This window comes from Cyprinodon variegatus, unplaced genomic scaffold (assembly GCF_000732505.1).
Source record: "Cyprinodon variegatus isolate N-32 unplaced genomic scaffold, C_variegatus-1.0 Scaffold24, whole genome shotgun sequence".
NCBI lineage: Eukaryota > Metazoa > Chordata > Actinopteri > Cyprinodontiformes > Cyprinodontidae > Cyprinodon > Cyprinodon variegatus.
This window is the reverse complement of record NW_015150477.1, coordinates 1096678-1115248: the sequence shown is the minus strand read 5'-3', so window position 1 is coordinate 1115248 and position 18571 is coordinate 1096678. Positions and strand designations below refer to the sequence as shown.

Here is an 18571-nt window from a genome sequence, read left to right as displayed (position 1 = left end):
CTCCCCAAGACGATGGGTTAAATGCAGGGGTAAATTTCTCCAGTGTGAGATCAATAACATGATATTATTTTTTTTCTTTATTCAAAAGTTTTCAAATAATTGTAATATTAAAGTCTATATATCGGACCAAGACAACATTCATCCCACTGGATAGATGTGCTTCAGGGATAAACCATAAAGGATGACACTCAAGCTGGAATCAATCAAAGTCCCATGATTTGGTGAAGGGTTCATCCCCAGAGTTCATTGCATTGTGTTTTTATTCACTGTAATATGCCTTTAAGTTAGTGTTATATATTTTTTTTAATCGTCATCCACATCTTCAGATACATACCTGGGCAAGTTCCAAAAAAGTTAAAAAACAATCCGATGGACTTCGTTTACATGAAGCTTTTTGTTTTCAAAATGTCAGAAATGTCCAAAAACCAATCCTGGCTTAGTAAACGTGCAAATTGAACGGGAAGAACGGGTTCGACGAATGAGGAGTCGTTTTGGTTATTTGTTAGCCTGCAATACCCGATACTGGTCTATGCCTCTGAAAAGGGGGTTGTTAGGGGGAATTGTTGGCCTGGCTGAACGGGGGGGGGGGTGTTTCGGTTCCTCTGTATGGGGGTTGTTATAGCGGGAAGGAATCGTTTCTTATTCCTAAGGGGCGGACCCATTTTTGCGGTTCAATTTGCATGTTTTTAACCAAAACAAGGCATTGTTTTGGTCCACTCTAACTCTATAAATCCTCGAACTCAACGCTAATTCTGACATTTTGAATTGAAAAAGCTTCCTGGATTGGAAGCGAAATGTCCTCAAACTTGAAACCAAAATTCAGTGGATTTTTTTTTTTTGGGATGACTATGACCTGTATGACTGAGCATCTTGCAGAGCTCCACATAACATATTCATTTAAAACGTCAAAATAATTCCTTTAAACTTCCAATAACTTTTTCTGTAAACTATTGTCTTTTGGAAAAAAAAATGATAGAAAGACAGAGTGACACATGGCAAGTCAAAGTTTAAACAAAATGAAAATATGTTATCCAAACAGGAAGTAGAACTAGAACAACAGGAGAATCCAGCTGATAAAGATCTGAGAGACTTTAATACTGGGAAGTATGATTACTGGTGAGCACAGATGGGTCTAATTAGCAGAATACTATCAGCCCTGAGGTAACCAAGGTTAAGTTAAGGAAATAGGAGAAAAATTGTGAATAGTGTAGAGAGAACCAGGGAAGCATGGAACCAGAAAACAAAACCAATCAGAAACATTGCCCTACCTAAAATGATGAACTGAGATTCCAACTAGAAGGTGACCAAATAAAAAAAATAGAAGCAACAGGAGATGTGAATTAGGTAAACAGAGCTCGTGGTAACATCCACAGAAAATCACCACAACAGACGACTGCAGAAAGTGAACACGAGTACGAACAAAAACATGAGGGATCCTAAAACTAAGGAATGAACTGAATCCAGATGGGGCTACAGAGTGTTGTTCATAAACCAGCTGGCAGAGAGCTTCTTAGGCCAGGCCTGTTCTCTGATGAACCTGAACAGCCAGAGAGCTCAGATCAATACCAGACATATTTCCATTAGTTTCCATTCCATTGTATGTAGACTTCATTATATGAAAAAAAGGAAAACTTCTCTATACATCAATCTTTCTATTAAAACAAACCAAAGACCAAAAAGATCACAAGAATTACACAATTTAATATCTTCTTTGCTACACAGATAGAGAATCCTGTTATGATCTGGTCTGTGATTGGTTAATCATAACAGCTACTTCAGTTCAAACCGATCGCTTCCTCTATAGCAGCATAAGCCACGCCCCTCTGACTAATCTGATAGCTGGAATATTGCCACAATGTTCTGCAATACTTTTATTATCACATTAATAAAATAAACACTGAGATCAATATGTTGGCCTTAAAAATACCAATAACACATTGAACCATTATTTGCACATATTTGCATTAAACTCTAATAAATTACTGAATAATAAAAAAATCTGTTGAACTTTTTAATTTTTTTTTTTTTTACCTCCACTATATGTTTAAATGATTTTTGCTAAGGTCCAGAATTTTAAGTGTTTATACCAGGTAAATTTTAAAGGTAACCGAGGAAGAATGATAAAATTTGTAAGTTTTAAAGACTGTTTTCCAAATGCATTATTGGTTTAAAGAGTTTTACTGGATATCAGCTTCTGGTCCAAATCCTGGGAGATGGTGACACATTCTTATTTTTTTCCAGAGCTTGGAGATGGCAATGGTTAGTTTTACTGACTAGTTTCCAGTTTGAAAGGTTTAAACCTTCTGTTGTTTGCCGTCATTTTTCCTTTTCACATGCAACACTGCAAAAACTTTCTGGAAATGAGTAAAAATTTAAGCATATTTACCCTTAACTGTTTCTCCTATTATGCACTTTAAATAAAAGTGCAGTCGTTATTTTCTTATTCTAAATGTATATTATCTTATTCCTTTGGCAAAGTGTCTCATTTACCTGCTCAATTGAAGAAAAATGCACTTATTTTAAGTGAATTAAGTTACTGAGATTTATATTTTTTGCAGAGGGCGCTCAGTTGTAATGGAACGTCCAATAAAACTGTCACTGGACTGTTGGAGAAGGATGTTTTTTTTTTGCAAAATGTTTTGATCCAATGTTTTACGTTTTATTGAGTAGATCAGGAAGATAAAAGAGGTTAACCTGTAGTTGAACTTATTTCTCCTGAAGATAATAAATTTTTTTTAAGAGGAGATATGGATATATCAGAAGAAAAGAGTAATCCCTAATCAATCTTCTATTTTCCATCTTTGTGCTGACTGCAGAGGTAAAGGTGGCCTCTTTCCAAGTCTCCTAGTCCAAATCTCTTTGCTTGCTTTACAGTAGATGCATTCACACCTAGAACTGGGCCAAAACAGACGCATTAGGCTGAGAAGACTTAAAGTGTCACATGACAGCCTTTAAATGTCCTTTTCAAAACTTGGAAGGCAACACAAGGCTTTTTAAAGTTTAATGAAACTCTTCAGACTGCAGTTATTTTATATGTTAAGTTCACAGGAGTCCACCTTGATTTTGTTGCTGCTATGGTTTATCTCATTTGCTTAAAATCAGATCAGATAACAAACAAAACAATCATCAGAGGAATTTACCTGTACTGTAGGTCTACAGCAGGTTTAGATATGCACTTTCAGAATAATTTCATTTGAGAAAAGCTCAACAGTATTAAATGTTAGTTTTCTAGTTATCTTTGAAAAAGAGACGATTCCTCTGCCCTGAACTGGTGGCAAACCATTCTGCAGCTTCAGCGGAGCTGGATGTCCTGAAGCGTCCATCATTATATCTTGTTAAAGACCCAGAGAAGTGATTCTTGGCTGGATGCTTTGCTAAGAAGGGATGACGGTTGCAGGTAATCTTTGCTGATACAAGAAGACAATAAATTACAGATTTATAGAGTGATTTCAACTTCATAGCTACATCAGAGCTTATGCGAGTATGCTGACAAATGAAACATCCTCTCCCTTATAAGGACCTCTTCTTACATGAGCAAATCTTTAAAATTTAATTAATCGGCATGTGCTCAGTCTGCATAATAATATAAAAGCCTCTTTGCACTCAGAGGATAATTCATAAAAGTCCTGAACCCCCCCCCAGTAAAGAACAAACTGCGTTATTATTCATAAATCCACCTGGATTGCTTTATTTATTTTTTTCTTTTACATCACCATTTTCATCATCATCACTGATATTATTTCTTTGTTGATATTTTCAGATATTTTCTGACACTGGAATCATGGAAATCTGTTTAATTGTTGCACAAGTTGTTTTCAAAATGTACACATCGACGTATTCGAAGGACATTTTTTCCAATGTCTGATATTTACTCTTGAAACTCGTCCAAACGAAGCAAAGAACGAAACCGAACAAGTTCAGACATTTATCCAATACATACCTGAAGAAAATAAAGTTATCGTAAAAAAAATAATAAAATACAACTGAAAAAAATACACACATCTTACAAATTTGATTCCCCCCAGTTACCCCCCCTCAGCCCACCCCACCCTGTAGGTTTAGCATAGAGATATATATTTTTGTTTCGACGACACCTCATATCATCTTCATTACCAAAGAAAAAAACAAAGAAAAAAACATTTTGTTTTAGGTCATTGTCGTTACTGGACATGCATCGTAAACACAGAGGCTAAAGGTTTTGTTTTCTGGGCTTCCTCAGGCTGCCCTCTCTCTAATGTCTCCTCCTCCCCAGAGAGCTCTTCCTTTCTGTTATGGCTTGTGTGTGCAGTAAAATGACCGGCTTCTGTCCACCTTCCTTTTCCTATTTCTTCCTCTCGGATCGACTGTTTTTGTCTCCCGTTCGGCTCCGTTTGCATCAGGAGGATCAAAAAGCTCCAAGCTGAATAGTTAAAAGCTCGCTTAAGGTTTCAATTCTTTAACGGTTAAAACAATCCAGCACATCTTATAACAATCAACTTCCCTTCATAAAAAGTTGACCCTTTTATACACATACGGCTTTGCTTATTGAAATAAATCTGTTTCCAAAACGCCTCTGCTTCCAATAAAACAGTCGTGACTTCAGCCATTGATTAAGGATCATACCTGCAACTTTTTCATTGAAACTACAAATTTCTATAAAAGTAATAAATCCACAGAATATCTAGAGTGGAGCAGAAAAAAGTGTTTTTTTTTCTTCACTGAAATACATTTTTTTTCTAAATTCAAGATTTTCAGATTCAAGACAACTGAAAAAGAAGCAAAACAAGGGTGAACATCTGTCGAGGTTTTAAGAGTTGGTGCCGACTTTAGAAAGCAAAGGAGCTCAGAAGGCACACTGAGGTTTCCACTTCTCTGTTGTGGTGAAGAGAGAGCTGAGCCAAAAGGCAAAGCTCTCGATTTGCCGGCTGATCTATGTTCTTACCCTCATCTATGCTCATGAGCTTTGAGTCATGACTGAAAGAATGAGATCCCGGATACAAGCGGATGAAATGAGTTTTCTCTACAGTGTTTCTGGGCTCTCCCTTAGAGATAGGGTGAGGAGCTCAGTCATCCGGGGAGGACTCAGAGTAGAGCCGCTGCTCCTCCACATCGAGAGGAGCCAGTTGAGGTGGCTCGGGCATCTGTTTAGGATGCATCCTAGACGTCTTCCTGGTGAGGTGTTCCGGGCACGTCCTACCTGGAGGAGGCCCAGGGGGAGACGCCGGAGGGACTATCTTTCTCGGCTGGCCTGGGAGCGCCTTTGGGTTCCTCTGGAGGAGCTGGCCCAAGTGGCTGAGGAGAGAGACATCTGAGCCTCCCTACTGAACTTGCTGCCCCCGAGATCCGACCCCGGATAAGGGGGTAAGATGGATGGATGAAATGAAAATGAAATTTTTGACATTGGTATCATTAGCATTAGCTGTCCTGACAATTGGTGTGCAAGCAGTACACAATGAGAGCTGATTGTGAGAGCAGCATTTACTGGCCAGAAGTTCAAACTGTACTGTAGCTATAAACTCTAAGTATATAGGGGCGAAATAACAGAACAAACCCCAGCAACAGTCAATATGTCCGTTACTTATTTATAAATTCTTGATTTTTTTTTCTATGTTGCCCTAATAAGACATACATTAAATAACATTTAAACTGTTATTTATTTATCTGATGCCCAGGCGAAGCCCCAGGCCACTGCTTTTTCATCCACCGAATCAACCTACGTTTTGGGAAAAAATCCAACTAATTTATCAACTAATACATAAATATTTAAAATATTTAAATAAGGCATGTTTAAATTTCCAGTAATTAAGCTTTTTATTAGATGGCTCAAATGTCACAATTGGAGCCATCTAATTACGTAAGAAGCTAAAATTTTGTTTCAAAACAAAACGACATTAAAGAATAAATCAAAAATATAGTAAAGAGAGCTAAAAAAAAAATAAAACTTTTTACTAATCAGTTTCACGTCCTTTTTATAGAAGTAACTCTAGGAAATATTTAGTTCTTTTGTCCCGAGTTTCCTTTCAGAAATAATAATACTGCTATAACTTTTCCTTTTCATTTGTTATTCTATATAAAACTTACTTGCTTTCAATGTCTTTGTATTGAGCAATATATATATATATATACATATCAAAAAGAGTGTACATCCTAGAGTTGCTCTACTTTTACTTCAGTAAGTTCTCCTAAACAAAGCTACGCTTGCCAACCATGGTAAAGATGAGTAACATTTTTTTAATAGTTTTTAATCGAAGTAGCCTATGATGAGAGGATTTAAAGAGACTTTCCTTTTTGAGTGGATTTGGCCAAAAAAAAAAACTACTTTCAGTTTAATGCTGGAGCTCCTACAATTTTCTATTTCAAAACTTTTGATATTTTGAAGAGAAAGATGTCCTGCAGTGTCGTCCACCATGTTTATCAATGGGTACAGTATGAAGTGCAGACAGGAAGGGTTGCATGAAAAAGCTCCCATGGGAGTTTAAACGTTTTAGTTTTTATCCACAAAATGTCTCGGATGTTCTTCAGCTGTCTGCCGCTTTCATTCTGGAGGCAACTCAAATGTTTGCTAAAGCTAAGCATTAGCATCAACAGACCTGGCAACCGGCTCGCAAACCAAACAGAACCAGAGCGGGCGATGGTCCCACTTACTGGCCTGGTAGAGTTAAACTTGTAGCTATTATCTTCAAGTTGTTATAAGATGGCAGAAAAAACACAATAATGCTCAAACAGCTAGTTGGCATGCAGATGTCAACTAACGGTTGCTATCGAGATGTGGAACCCCACCCCAAGACGCAACTTTTTACTGCATGTATTGGTACTTTTAGAGACCATTCTGCTCACTGGGTGTGGCTATGAAACAAACTGGTTTTATCCCAGTTTCACTTGTTTTGTACAAGCAGGTTTAGGCTTATAAGGCTCAAGCAACATGTATCTTATTTAAATGGCATGTTTTCTAGTTTTTCCTATTTCAAAGAGGATCCATGGCACACCAGTATTTATTTCTGCAGGGGAAGAAAATAGAATATTGGATTTTTAATTGTTAAGTTGGATGTGCTACTGCAGCTAAATAATAGTCTATTTAAGGTTTTATTTTACACAAATTCCCCTCAGATGGAGTTTAAAAAATTTAATTGAAGGGTCATAAAAGAAATACTTTGAAGATAACCAGTAAAAGCATCTGGTACCATCTGTATTAAAACTGATTTCCTGATGCAGAGCAAATTCGCTCCCTCCAATTGTAATCCTTTGATTCCTCTTCAAAAGAGAGCACTATCTCCTTTCAAGGTGCCAAAAGACAATAGACCTCTGATGTGGTTGGACATAAATGGTGGTCTGAATTCAGAAGAGTTAAACCACTCCACCCGATCCTGGTGGGGACCGTAGAGGCCAACAAAAAGGGCCACGGTGGCTGAAACTGGACACCAGTGGAAAAAGGAGCACCAGTGTCGCATCTGACACATCTATCTGTCTCCCAGAATCGCTTTACAGTTTGAACACCCTCTGAATCCCACCATAACAATGCGTTTGGTTTCCGGCATAGTCCTTGTTGTGGAGCCGGGGGTTCAAATGTTTGAAAGTGTAAGACGATAAACGGCAGAGGGAGGTTATCATCAGAAGGTGGGAAAATGAACCCTTGGCTGACTGACTGCACTGGCCTAACCACCGCCGGCGTTGTCCTTTAGTCACCCGACAACGCAGGACGCGGAGGGACAGACGGAGAGAGAAAACAGCCGATCCGATTCAAATTGCTAAATCTGAGAACTGTTTTATACATTCTTCATGTCTTTTTCCCCTTTTTCTTCCTTCGCTACTGTTATTGCAGAATGGCCAGGTTTACTTTTAGGTTAAATAGTAAAGTCATTGCTTCCTTCTTCATTGATGAGTGAGAGGGTCCTTCAGTCCCAAACCAGTTGGAGCCCTGAGGAGAGAAACATCAGTAAGTTAGTCAGGACTTTGATGTCAGACAGAGTAATCCTTTTCTTTTTGGTCAATTATTGAAAGAAACATAAAACTTGGCCTTATTTTCAAGGATTTCCTCCAAGACCATCCAACTGACATCAAGTAAGGCATCAGGTTGCAACCATAACGATCTATAACCTTAAGTTAGAATGCCACAATGACTAATCTGTATTTCTTATCACTATCTCTAAATACTTTAGTTCTTGTAACCTGACACCAAAACCCTCCAGAAGACCTCTGCGTCTGGTTCCTGCCTTCTTTCTGTATTTTCCAATCAATCTTTTAGAAATGGGAAAAGTTCAGGTAGGACAGCTGAGACCTGGACACAACTGGATATTTTAACAGAACAATGATACCAAACATTCACTAAATGGCTAAACGTTCACTTCTGGAATAGGCTCCTCAAAACACAAACTTTGACTTTACTCAAAGTTTGTGCAGAGTCCTTAATGTCAAAGGCAAATGGACGTTCTAACTGTTGCATTTCCGAATTCTCCCGAGTTGTGCACGACTTTACACTAGTGAATGAAGTGAATTTGATTGGCCGTTTATCAAGAGGGCAGGGTTGTTGTGGTGGACGGTTCGCAAGCACTTTTGGTTGTGGCCGGTGTTTCAAGGGCATCTTGCTAACCAGTTAGCAAATTAGTGCTAGTAGGTTCCCAATGGGAAATTAAACAAGTAGCGCTAAATTGGTGACTTAGAAACGACACAGTCAAGGAACGCTATGGTCAGTGGAAACACGCAAGAGGAGGAGGGTTTGTTTTGGAGATCACGGATGAGTCTCCTCTGTCATACATTTTTTATTTAGAGGAGGAAAGCAGGCACGAAGTTGTTGTGGAAGAGGACGCCAGGGCGGCAGAAGCTTGGTTTGGTGTAGACACAGACGCCCATCCCCGTGGTCGGAACTCAATGGGAAAGTAAATGAGTCTTATATCTTATTTCAACCGTTGCGTATATTAGCTGCGACATATGAATCAAGATGCTATGACCAAAAACATTTTATTGACAGATGACCGTTGATATATGGTTGGCCGAATTTAGGTGTCCAGGCTGACGTATAACTTAATGATAACGAAAAAAAAACAAAACAAAGCAGATTTTAAGGCAGGATTTTTTTTTAAAACAGAAATTTTCTAAGTTTTGTGACAATATCTGATAAAGAGTACATTTATGTAAACGTTTAAGCCAGTATGAGTTGACAATAAAATATGATCTCTCTACAACTTTAAAGCCGTGGTTCATGCAACAAAGTGAACGGCACCAAGTCTGCTTAGATTGGTCAAATATTCATCCAAAATGCTGTAATAATTCCCAGCTTGAGCACCAAACATTTTGTTGCAAGGGAAGCATTACATTTTCTTCTATCACCATAAACTCCACCTAAAAAAGAGAATTGATGATGCTAATGTTTAGCTTTAGCAAGAGGTAAATCTTTTAAAGCTCAAATTTAATGTTAACATAAATGCCCAAGACAAGATTACATAAATCTCTGACAGCAACTGTAAATCTAAACCAACCACAATCTAAGACCTCAGGGGAATGTACTAAAATCCCAGACTAAAACAAGTCAACTACTGCAAACATATGCATAAAACAGAGTTCAAAGAGCATTGCCCGACACATGTGGAAGCCATAAGCACAGAAGTCAGCGCCCACACGCAGGAGTAACCCTGTTAAGGCTGTTTAATTGACGTGTTCTCACCTCAGCAGCTCAACAGGAGTACGTCCTCACTGAGGCAGATTCACCCCGGGCACCAGAGCTGGCTGCTTTGGAAACCAGGAGACAGACACACAAGGTTATTATCGTAACAGCATTGACCTTTCTAGAGGTATTAAAGGAGGTATTATAGCATTCCTGTGTACTTTGAGGAGTCTGCACCTTGTTATTGTCAGTTCTGCTAAAGGAGGAAGTTAGAACTAATAAGGTTAGAGCTAATAGCAGAGTAGCATAAAAAACAGGTTTTACATTTAGCCTTCCCATACAGCATGTAGTGACTTTACTTGCCCTGATTGCTGACATGCGCTTTTTGTGAGTTAAACTCAAAAAATAAAGTAGAAGCTTTTAAAAACCTGATGAGCCTCGAGGATGGGTTTAACATGAGAGCTAAAGTGTCAAGAAGTCAAAGGTCAGACTCACCATCGCTCTGAACCTTTCTCAGGGTAACGGAGGGGGTGGAAATGGCTGAGGCACGGAAATTTGCGGGCAGCGTCTCGGCAGAGTCGGAGGTCACACCTCGGAGGTCTTTCTCCCTAAACATCTTCCTCCAGGAGGGCGAGCGGGTAAACGTCTTTGTTCCATCCTGCCCAGAATGACAGTGAATGAGTGACACAAAAACACAGATACTCATACAAACTTGTGCCTTCATTACTTTATAAAAAATTCTGACCTCATCAGGTCGTCTCTCAGTTCCCATGGATATTAGGGAGTTGTACTCCTGCTCCAGAACCTGCCTGGCCTGCAAAGAAATCACAAAAGCTCTAAATTCCTTGAACATGTAAATGACTGTTTATACAATTCACTAAAATAAAACTCTAACCCAAATTTCTGGAAGCAATACCATGATTTCTAAAATGAAAAACAAATGTTTATCAAGTTCTTCTTTTTTTACTCCCTTTTTGGGTGATAGGGCCCCATTTTCAACAACTCAAAGATTACCTAGCATTAGGTACTAGCTCTATAACACCAGCACAACAAATAAGCCTTTATAATATGTTGAGAAATATTCCAAACGGAAATGCACTAATAAGAATGGAAATGGGCCAAATATTCAGCCCTGAGGTACTCCACACCACTAGACCTTCAGGGTAGCCCACAGGTTCTTACAGAGCCCCTTAAAGAGTACTTAGATAGTTCCTTTACATCGTCTATATGAATACATTGAGTATTTAATGGGTAGCTATTCGTTTTTTTTAGGTCAACTACAGGATAGTTTTGTTGTACCTACAAAGGTACTTATAGGGTACTTCTTGAGGTTCCTACAGGATGCCTATAAAGGCTTTAAGAGTTACCAGCAACTGTTACCCTGTCACTTATCAAAAGATTTTTCCAGATAGCAAGAAAATACTGAATACCACTAAGGTATGGAATACCACTATGGTATCCATACCTACTGAGGTATGGATACCTATGCAAGTCACCTACCGAGTGCTAATAGAGTAGTCAGAGGGTGTCAATGGACATACTTGTAAGGTATTATAGTTAAAGGTTATTTTCTGGATATCTATTAGGTCATTTGGCATGGAACAAATAGAAGTTACTATGGCAACCTACAAAGATGTTAGCACACATAGACACCCTAAAGTCCAATGAATTTTTTCTTGATATAGGTTGTTTAGGCTGCCCCGGTATAAGGGTTATGGCTAAAGGGGATATAGATGGAGAGAAAATTGTTTTAATCCCAGTATCTAATCTCAATATGATAGTAAGAGGAAACACTTTATAATATGATAAATTATAATATATCATAATAAATTGTTGTTTGACTTGGTGTTTAAATTCTTTTGGTGCAGTTCTGCAGTGAGTAATGCCTCTGGATAAAAAGCGTGCCATTGCTTGGGCCAGTAGGTCCATCACCTGTGTGTTCTGATTGGGGATCTGTAGCAGCAGGGCCAGGTCAGTGTAGTCAAAAGTGTCATCTAAAGCCAGCAGAGCGCCATGGACTCCACTCTCTCGGAGGTTGTCTGCGTACTCCTTCAGACCGATGCTTTGGACCCAGCACATCACACGCTCATTGGACCACACCATCACATCTGGGTAGGAAGGACAGGCGGCCTCAGTTTATTTCAACTTTCTAAACATCAGGATCAACTGCTGTAGCTCAGCTTGAGTAGAGATTAAAGTTTCTTTAAGCAGAAACGATTTTTGCCTTACAGATTTTAAATCACCACATGTTGTAACCATGACTACCCAACACCTGCTTTTATTCAGTTACCTTCAGAACGTCCTTGACAGATGTTGGGTTTGGCCAGACCTGCCTCTCTTCCTGATCTTAAATACTATTTTTATGATGTTGGATTGACAGGATAGAAGACCATTCTACTGTAAATGTCGTACCTGGCATCTTTAATTCAATCAAATATGATTTGCAATCTTTTAATAAGAAAAAAAGAGCTCACTTAGTGAGAAAATAAGCAACAATTATAGTTTTTAATGTTGTCAGTTGTGTTAGAAGATGACACTGAATCTGTCTTTTTATTATTCAATTATCATATATAAATTATTGTATAAAAGCCTGGAGACACTTAAATCTGCAGCAATAGCTTGAGTGAAAACTTTTATTCAATTTTTCTTACTATTAAATAAGCAATGACCACTCTGGATAATCAGACATAATGATAACTCTTAAAGAAATCTTAAATTTACATATACAGAAAAAGTTCAGAAGCAGGTCTGATCATTCAGCAAGATTCAGATAAAAAAAAAAAAAAATCTTGGTTTCTTCTAAATACTTTGCCATGTTTTCCTATATTTTTCTTTCTGTTTTTCATCCTTGAACAAGATATGTTCATTGTCAGAAGTGGTTTCCTTTAGGACTATTTAACTTTCTTACCTAACGAGTTCCCTAATTAAAAATGTGGAACCCTGAGACAGGTCTATGAATGAACCATTAGCCCGATTCAGAATCACAAAGAAGGAAATCTCTTTTCTTTTTTTTGTAGTGGCCTTCTGGTAAAAGACGCTAAGAGAGAAAAAAAAACTGGTTCCAAAGATTTATTTCCTTCCCCCTTTTGATTGACATTAGCAGTTAGCATCCAAAAATAATTAACTGTTGATGAAATGAGACTTAAGTTGAAATAAAATAAAATTCCAAAGTTAAATTTCCTATTAAAGTCTCCCTTTATGGATTTTTTGGTAGTTACTAAAGTTCGTGAAAATTTAGCAATTTTAAGCATTTAGGTTTTGGTGATTTATTTTTTATTTTTTACTTCTTTAAATATCACACAGATGTAAACAATATCTAATAATATAAATCCCGATTAGGTAAATTACTTACTACAGCATCTTTTATTGATGTTGATAAAAATATTGGAAAATAAATTTGTAAGTGAGAAATAAAAAAATACTAAATTACAAAGAAATGCTTATTGATGTTGTAAAACTGATTACCTCATTTAGTATATTTATATTACTCAGAGTAAGCCTTCAGAATTATTAAAATAAGGTTCAAGCAATACAACAACGGATGTAAGTTCCAGCAAACAGGGTGAAGCAAAATGACATAAAAGATTACCTTTATTCTGGTGGACGCTGTCCTCTCTCCTCCTTTCCAGCTCCTTGCGGTCGTAATTCAGGCGCTTTAGGCACATGATGCCATAATGCAAACTCACCCTGGGCAAGGTCAAAAGAGCAAGAGGGTTAAACGGGTTCAAGCTGGTTACTTAGGGGTGCGCTTTTAATCTTTGAAGCACTCAAAGCTTTTGACAGAGAGCCTTAATCTGATCCTACTCCTAGCAGTCAATTGTCACCACAAAGCCAAGCAACAGCTGGTAAGTTTGAGGGTTGAAAAATAAACAACTAAGGTTTAAAAAGTACATCTTAATAAATCAGGGAGTCAGTTTCAACTTAATTCGCTTCATCAAAGATATTTTATTTGAATATATATATCCAATTAACCTAACAGTCATGTTTTTGGACTGTGGGAGGAAGCTGGAGTACCCGGAGAGAACCCACGCATGCTCAGGGAGAGCATGATACAAACTTCATGCAGAAAGGAATTGATCCCAGAACCTTCTTGCTGCAAGGCAGCAGTGCTACCCACTGCGCCACTGAGCAGCCTATATATGTATCACTATCCTGCTGCAGCTCGAGCTTAGGGACATTCAGATCAGGATCTTTTGCTAGAAAACAGACTTCATAATTTCAACAGCGAATCCTAGAGGTCCCCTGATACCACGTTGGCATGATGTTGCTTTGCTAAAACTGTTTGTTTTCTACTTCAGAAAAAGTTCCACTTTTTTCTCGTTGTTAAAAAGATTATTTTCCTAGAAGTCTTGGAAATCTGAGACAGCTGTTTGTGTTGGTTTTGGTCCACAGCAGTTGTGAAAAATGGCTCTCGCTGTGGTTTTTGGAGTCCCTAAGCATTAACATGACTTTATAACTGTTTCCAGACTGATAGACGTCAATGACCTTATTTCTCAGCTGCCTTTAACTATATAGGATTGACTGCAGAAGGTGTACTCAAGATGTCAAACAGGTTCTGATTGTTAATTATTGATTCTGAAAGCGAGGCAGTGGATCAGGCATGGGAGCGTCACGACCATCATGTCTCAACTCCTGACCTAAAGACCTTTGGTACGTGTCCTTCCTCCTTCTGTCCCTGTCCATTTCCTGTCACTAAAGCGAACTAATGCCAAAGCAGAAAAAAAGGAAAAAAACTCTGATTAAGGTTTTTGTTTTGGGTGGTGGGGGGGGGGTTAATCAGAGTTCATATGATTTAAAAAGGGGCAATCATATTTTTCACATCATACCAGGTATGTCTGGATAGATTTCTCTGTTAATATAAAAAAAAACATAAATGGAAAACATTATTTTATTTACTTCATGTAAAACTTAATTTCAAAGCAGAATTTTTTTTTCCACACTATTGAACGAAAAGCTATCCATAATATCGTTCTGTTTAAAAAAAAAAAGGATTTATTTTTTTAAACCTCTCATCTAAACCAGGGTCTTCAATGTCTTCCAGGCCAAGGACCCCCAAACTGATGACGAGATGGAGTGGGGACCCTCTAAGTATATATATTGCATGAAATTGTGTTATATCACACATGTCCTATAGTCACTCTATTAAATATGGAGTATTGTAACGAAAGTCATTTCTTCCTGGGATTATTAAAGTATTTCTGATTCTGATTCCTGGTTGATGGGACAGGTGTTGTGAATGAAACGGTGCCCAGCTTGAAAGAGCTCCTGTGTGTCGCTGAATGTGTGCATTGATGACTGACTGAAAGACATCTTCTGCCTCCATTTATCTGTTTACTACAATGTGTTGAATTCATGTTAATGTGGATTTAAAGACATTTCAATTAGTGGAAGAAATTGCAGGGGGGAATATAAAAAAAAAGGCTAATCAACAAAAACTTTCGCGACCCCATGCAGTACCTCCGTCGACCCCCGTTGAAGACCTCCACTCTAAACTGAAATTCAGCTCTTATTTGGCTGTGAGACTAAATCATTAAAATGAACTGAAGTAAATGTGGATGAATTGCTGAATAAAATAAACCTTTCTTCACCATTCTTTGCAAAAGGCAGCAGTAAATGTTTGGGAAAACGTTCTACCTGTGGAAGCTGTCTACCATCTTCAGCTGTCCTCTCAGCTCCTTCTTGGTTAGGTGGTCCAGCATGCGAGCGTCTACTAGGGACTCCATGAAATAGCTGCGGTACTGGGGGAGGCCCAGGCTGGGCAGCCAGTCATTGCCCACCCACTCATGATTCATATCACCGTAGGCCAGTATCTGGAGGGGGACAAGCGCAGATGATCGACGTTGATTCACACTTCATATTTTATGTCTGAGCGCTCATGACTCACTGTAGATGAAGGGACTGTCAAATAGGCAGAGTGTTGTGTGCATTTTTTTACTTTATCAAAAGGTTGACCAAAAAAAAAAAGATTCAGTTCTCACCTGATCCCAGCTGAATTCCTTTAGCTCCTGAAAGGCCAAGAGGAAAGACGAGGCAGAAAGAGAGAAAGACGGAGCGAGTGGATCGGTGGGGGAAAAGGTAGGCAGGGGTCAAAAGCGGTGTGGATGGATGGAAGGGTGAATTAAGAGAAGCAGAAGAGGGAGAGGTCACAGCAGCAGCAGCAGCGGGAAAAGAGGACAAAAGTGAGGAACAGTGTGTTAGTGAACGGGTAATTAGTTTGAAGCAGTTCACATAGAAACAGCAACCACAGGGAGAGACGAAGATGCTCAACACTATGGCCTGGGCCCACAGAGGAGACAGACAGATAGAGGAATAAATACAGAGAAAGAAGAGGAGGAAGGGGAGAGACTCATCAACATGATTCAGACAGGACCAGACGCTCAACATTATTCATTTTAATCATAAAAATGGGAATCAGACAGAAGACGACACGGCTGGAGCACTAACCGGAGGCTTGGTGGTGGCGTTCAGAGACTCCATCTCTGCATGGGTCATCCACACATTACTGGTGGACTGCAATAATGAAAGCACAGAGAGCGGAGGTAAGCTGTAAGGTGAATAAAAAAAATCCACACAGATTTCCTCGGATGCCTGGAGCACCAGAGGTAACCGGCTTGAGAGATTTTCCAAGAAATGCCATCAATCAACCACAACAGTAAACTGCTCTTTAATTCCATGAAGATGAAACAAAAGTTCGACCGGTTTCCTTAAACTGATAGCATCTTTTTCAGGGCATCGAACCAAAATTAATGAGGGATTGTTTCCCTACGACTCATCAAAACAAGCGATGCGAACACAACTGCAGAAGAGGTAAAGCCAAGACCAACCGAGTCACATATTAGCCCGAAACTCTGCAGCAATCAGAGGAGAAAAAGTTCATGTATCTCCATGTAGCCCCGTGGGAAACAGGCATGAAATGAAAAGCTCAAGGAGCGCTTTTGAACCAGCTCCCTCCCTGCCCTTCTGAGCACATGCAGAGTAAGCCAGAGGCAGAACGATCACACCTTCTGACCCTTTTTATGTACATAACCTGGGGGTTGTTCCGACGTGGTGCTAACAGGTGTCCTGCCCTATCTGATCACACGTCGACAGAGATAAATACAGGTGTGAACGAGATCCAAACAGGTTTAGGAAACACTGGGCCTGTTTAGACCTGGCTCTAACATGAGTCCAGGCCTACTTAGCTACAAATGGACCGTTTTAAATGCTCCTACCTAATGTTAAAGCGGAACACCGTTTTTTTTCACATTGGCCCCTTGATTTTACGTTATTACATCATGTATTACTCACCCATATTATTTTTGTGTCATTTGGAGCTGTTCTGAAGATATTCTGTTTTGTAATCCAAGTAACGTCTTCCTATGGGCAACGAGTTGAAGGCACAAACTAAACTGTTCATAATTTATTATTTTTTATGGTACGCCAGCATTCTTAACATGTAGGCGAATCACTGTCCCCCAGACATCAGCAGTTATATTTTTAATATTTATATTTTTTTAAAACAAAGCAGAGTGTGTATGACATCATCCGTGCGCCGGAATGTAGTTGTGACAGGCAGCCCGGGCCACAGGCGGCTACGCTCTACCCCTTCTATTAATTCTAGCTAATCTGAATCGTTCAATTCCATTTGGAGTGCGAGATCATCTGTGGTAGCAGCACTAGACATCTTCCAGGCATGTGAGTAAAACTAGCAGCAGTTTAGCGGACAGGATGACTGAACGGTAGCCGGCGCACTCGGATGACGTCATACACACTCTGCTTTGTTTTAAAAAAATATAAATATAAATAATTTAACCCTTTAAAGCCTGATCCAAGAATAAAACAAAACAGAAAATTACTTTTTTTTGGTTTGAAGTCCTTATTTGCACTTTTAACAAAATATGTAAAAAGAAAAAACAGAAATGCATTTTTGATATTAATAATGTATTTCTATGCGATAAGTCAAGATTATTTTTTGTGTAGTCTTCTACTGGCTGTTATCAGGTATATCTGATTGTGAACAATAGGATTTTGAGCAAAGTTTTTACCATTAAATTATGCAAAAGGTGTCAGACGCAAAACATTTCAGAAACCGTATGTATCAAATATGATACATTCGGCATTATAGGGATAACCGCGGATGTCTGCGGATGACAGTGATTCGCCTGCATGTTATAAATGCTGGCGTACCATAAAGAATAAATTATGAACTGCTTAGTTTGTGCCTTCAAGTTGTTTGCCCATAGGAAGATGTTACTTGGATATAACAAAACTGAATATCTTAGGAACAGATGATACAAAACTAATATGGGTGAGTAGAACATGATGTAATAACGTAAAATCAAGGGCCCAATGTAAAAAAAAAAAACGGTTTTCCCCTTTAATGAGCCTGTAAAGTTATTGAATGTGAATGATAAACTTTGCATTTCTGGAGAATACAATCTACAATCAACCCTGACAACAAAAACACATGTTACTTGACTGAGTATTCTGGTAATCCACACAGGACGGCCCTTTGACGACTATCCCAGAAAAGAGCCGCTGAAAACGTCTTTCACCATAGAGCTCCTAAATTATAAACATTTCAAAAGACGTTTGCCAGCAGCAGTGCATGAATTTAACAGTGCTGTTTAAAGAAAGCATTTTTTAAACCACATATTCAGCTAATATTTCTGTTTGAGGCATGTGATAGCGGGTCAGTGGGTGGTTTTCCTGTGATCCAAAACAGATTCCCCCTGCAGACGGCTAAACTCATCCTCCAGCTTTAAAGCATCCACATCTGTATTTAATGTTGTCCAAATGAAGTCAGATTGCTCAGGATTTATACAGAAACTGAGCGTAAGCTGGGTCATTCAGAGATAAAGCAACTTAAACTAAAGATTCCTGATAATTCCCAATTACTGTTTTATCTCAAGATCTGAACTTTTTTCTTTTTTCTTTTTAAATAATTAAAAATCATAAAAAACTGAGACCTTAAAAAAAAAATGTGTGCTTGAGTTTTCTTTTGAGAGACAAAGC

At 38.7% G+C, this 18571-nt stretch overlaps 1 protein-coding gene across 2 annotated transcripts in view; it reads right to left on the bottom strand.

The window, feature by feature from the left end:
* Nucleotides 1-5647: 5647 nt before the first annotated feature.
* The window catches only part of LOC107097082 (liprin-alpha-3-like), a 32004-nt gene continuing 19080 nt past the window's right edge, over nucleotides 5648-18571 (bottom strand). Inside the window, exons 18-26 of one of the 2 annotated variants that reach the window (XM_015394082.1) lie at nucleotides 16022-16087; nucleotides 15556-15582; nucleotides 15212-15387; nucleotides 13167-13264; nucleotides 11510-11685; nucleotides 10323-10391; nucleotides 10073-10235; nucleotides 9638-9702; nucleotides 5648-7894 (exon numbers count right to left, since the gene is read on the bottom strand). In XM_015394082.1, coding sequence (XP_015249568.1) covers nucleotides 9647-9702; nucleotides 10073-10235; nucleotides 10323-10391; nucleotides 11510-11685; nucleotides 13167-13264; nucleotides 15212-15387; nucleotides 15556-15582; nucleotides 16022-16087 — 831 coding nt within the window. In that variant the 3' untranslated portion in view covers nucleotides 5648-7894; nucleotides 9638-9646. Of the gene's footprint in view, nucleotides 7895-9637; nucleotides 9703-10072; nucleotides 10236-10322; nucleotides 10392-11509; nucleotides 11686-13166; nucleotides 13265-15211; nucleotides 15388-15555; nucleotides 15854-16021; nucleotides 16088-18571 lie in introns of those variants that run through there. The other variant, XM_015394089.1, reaches the window with a different exon arrangement.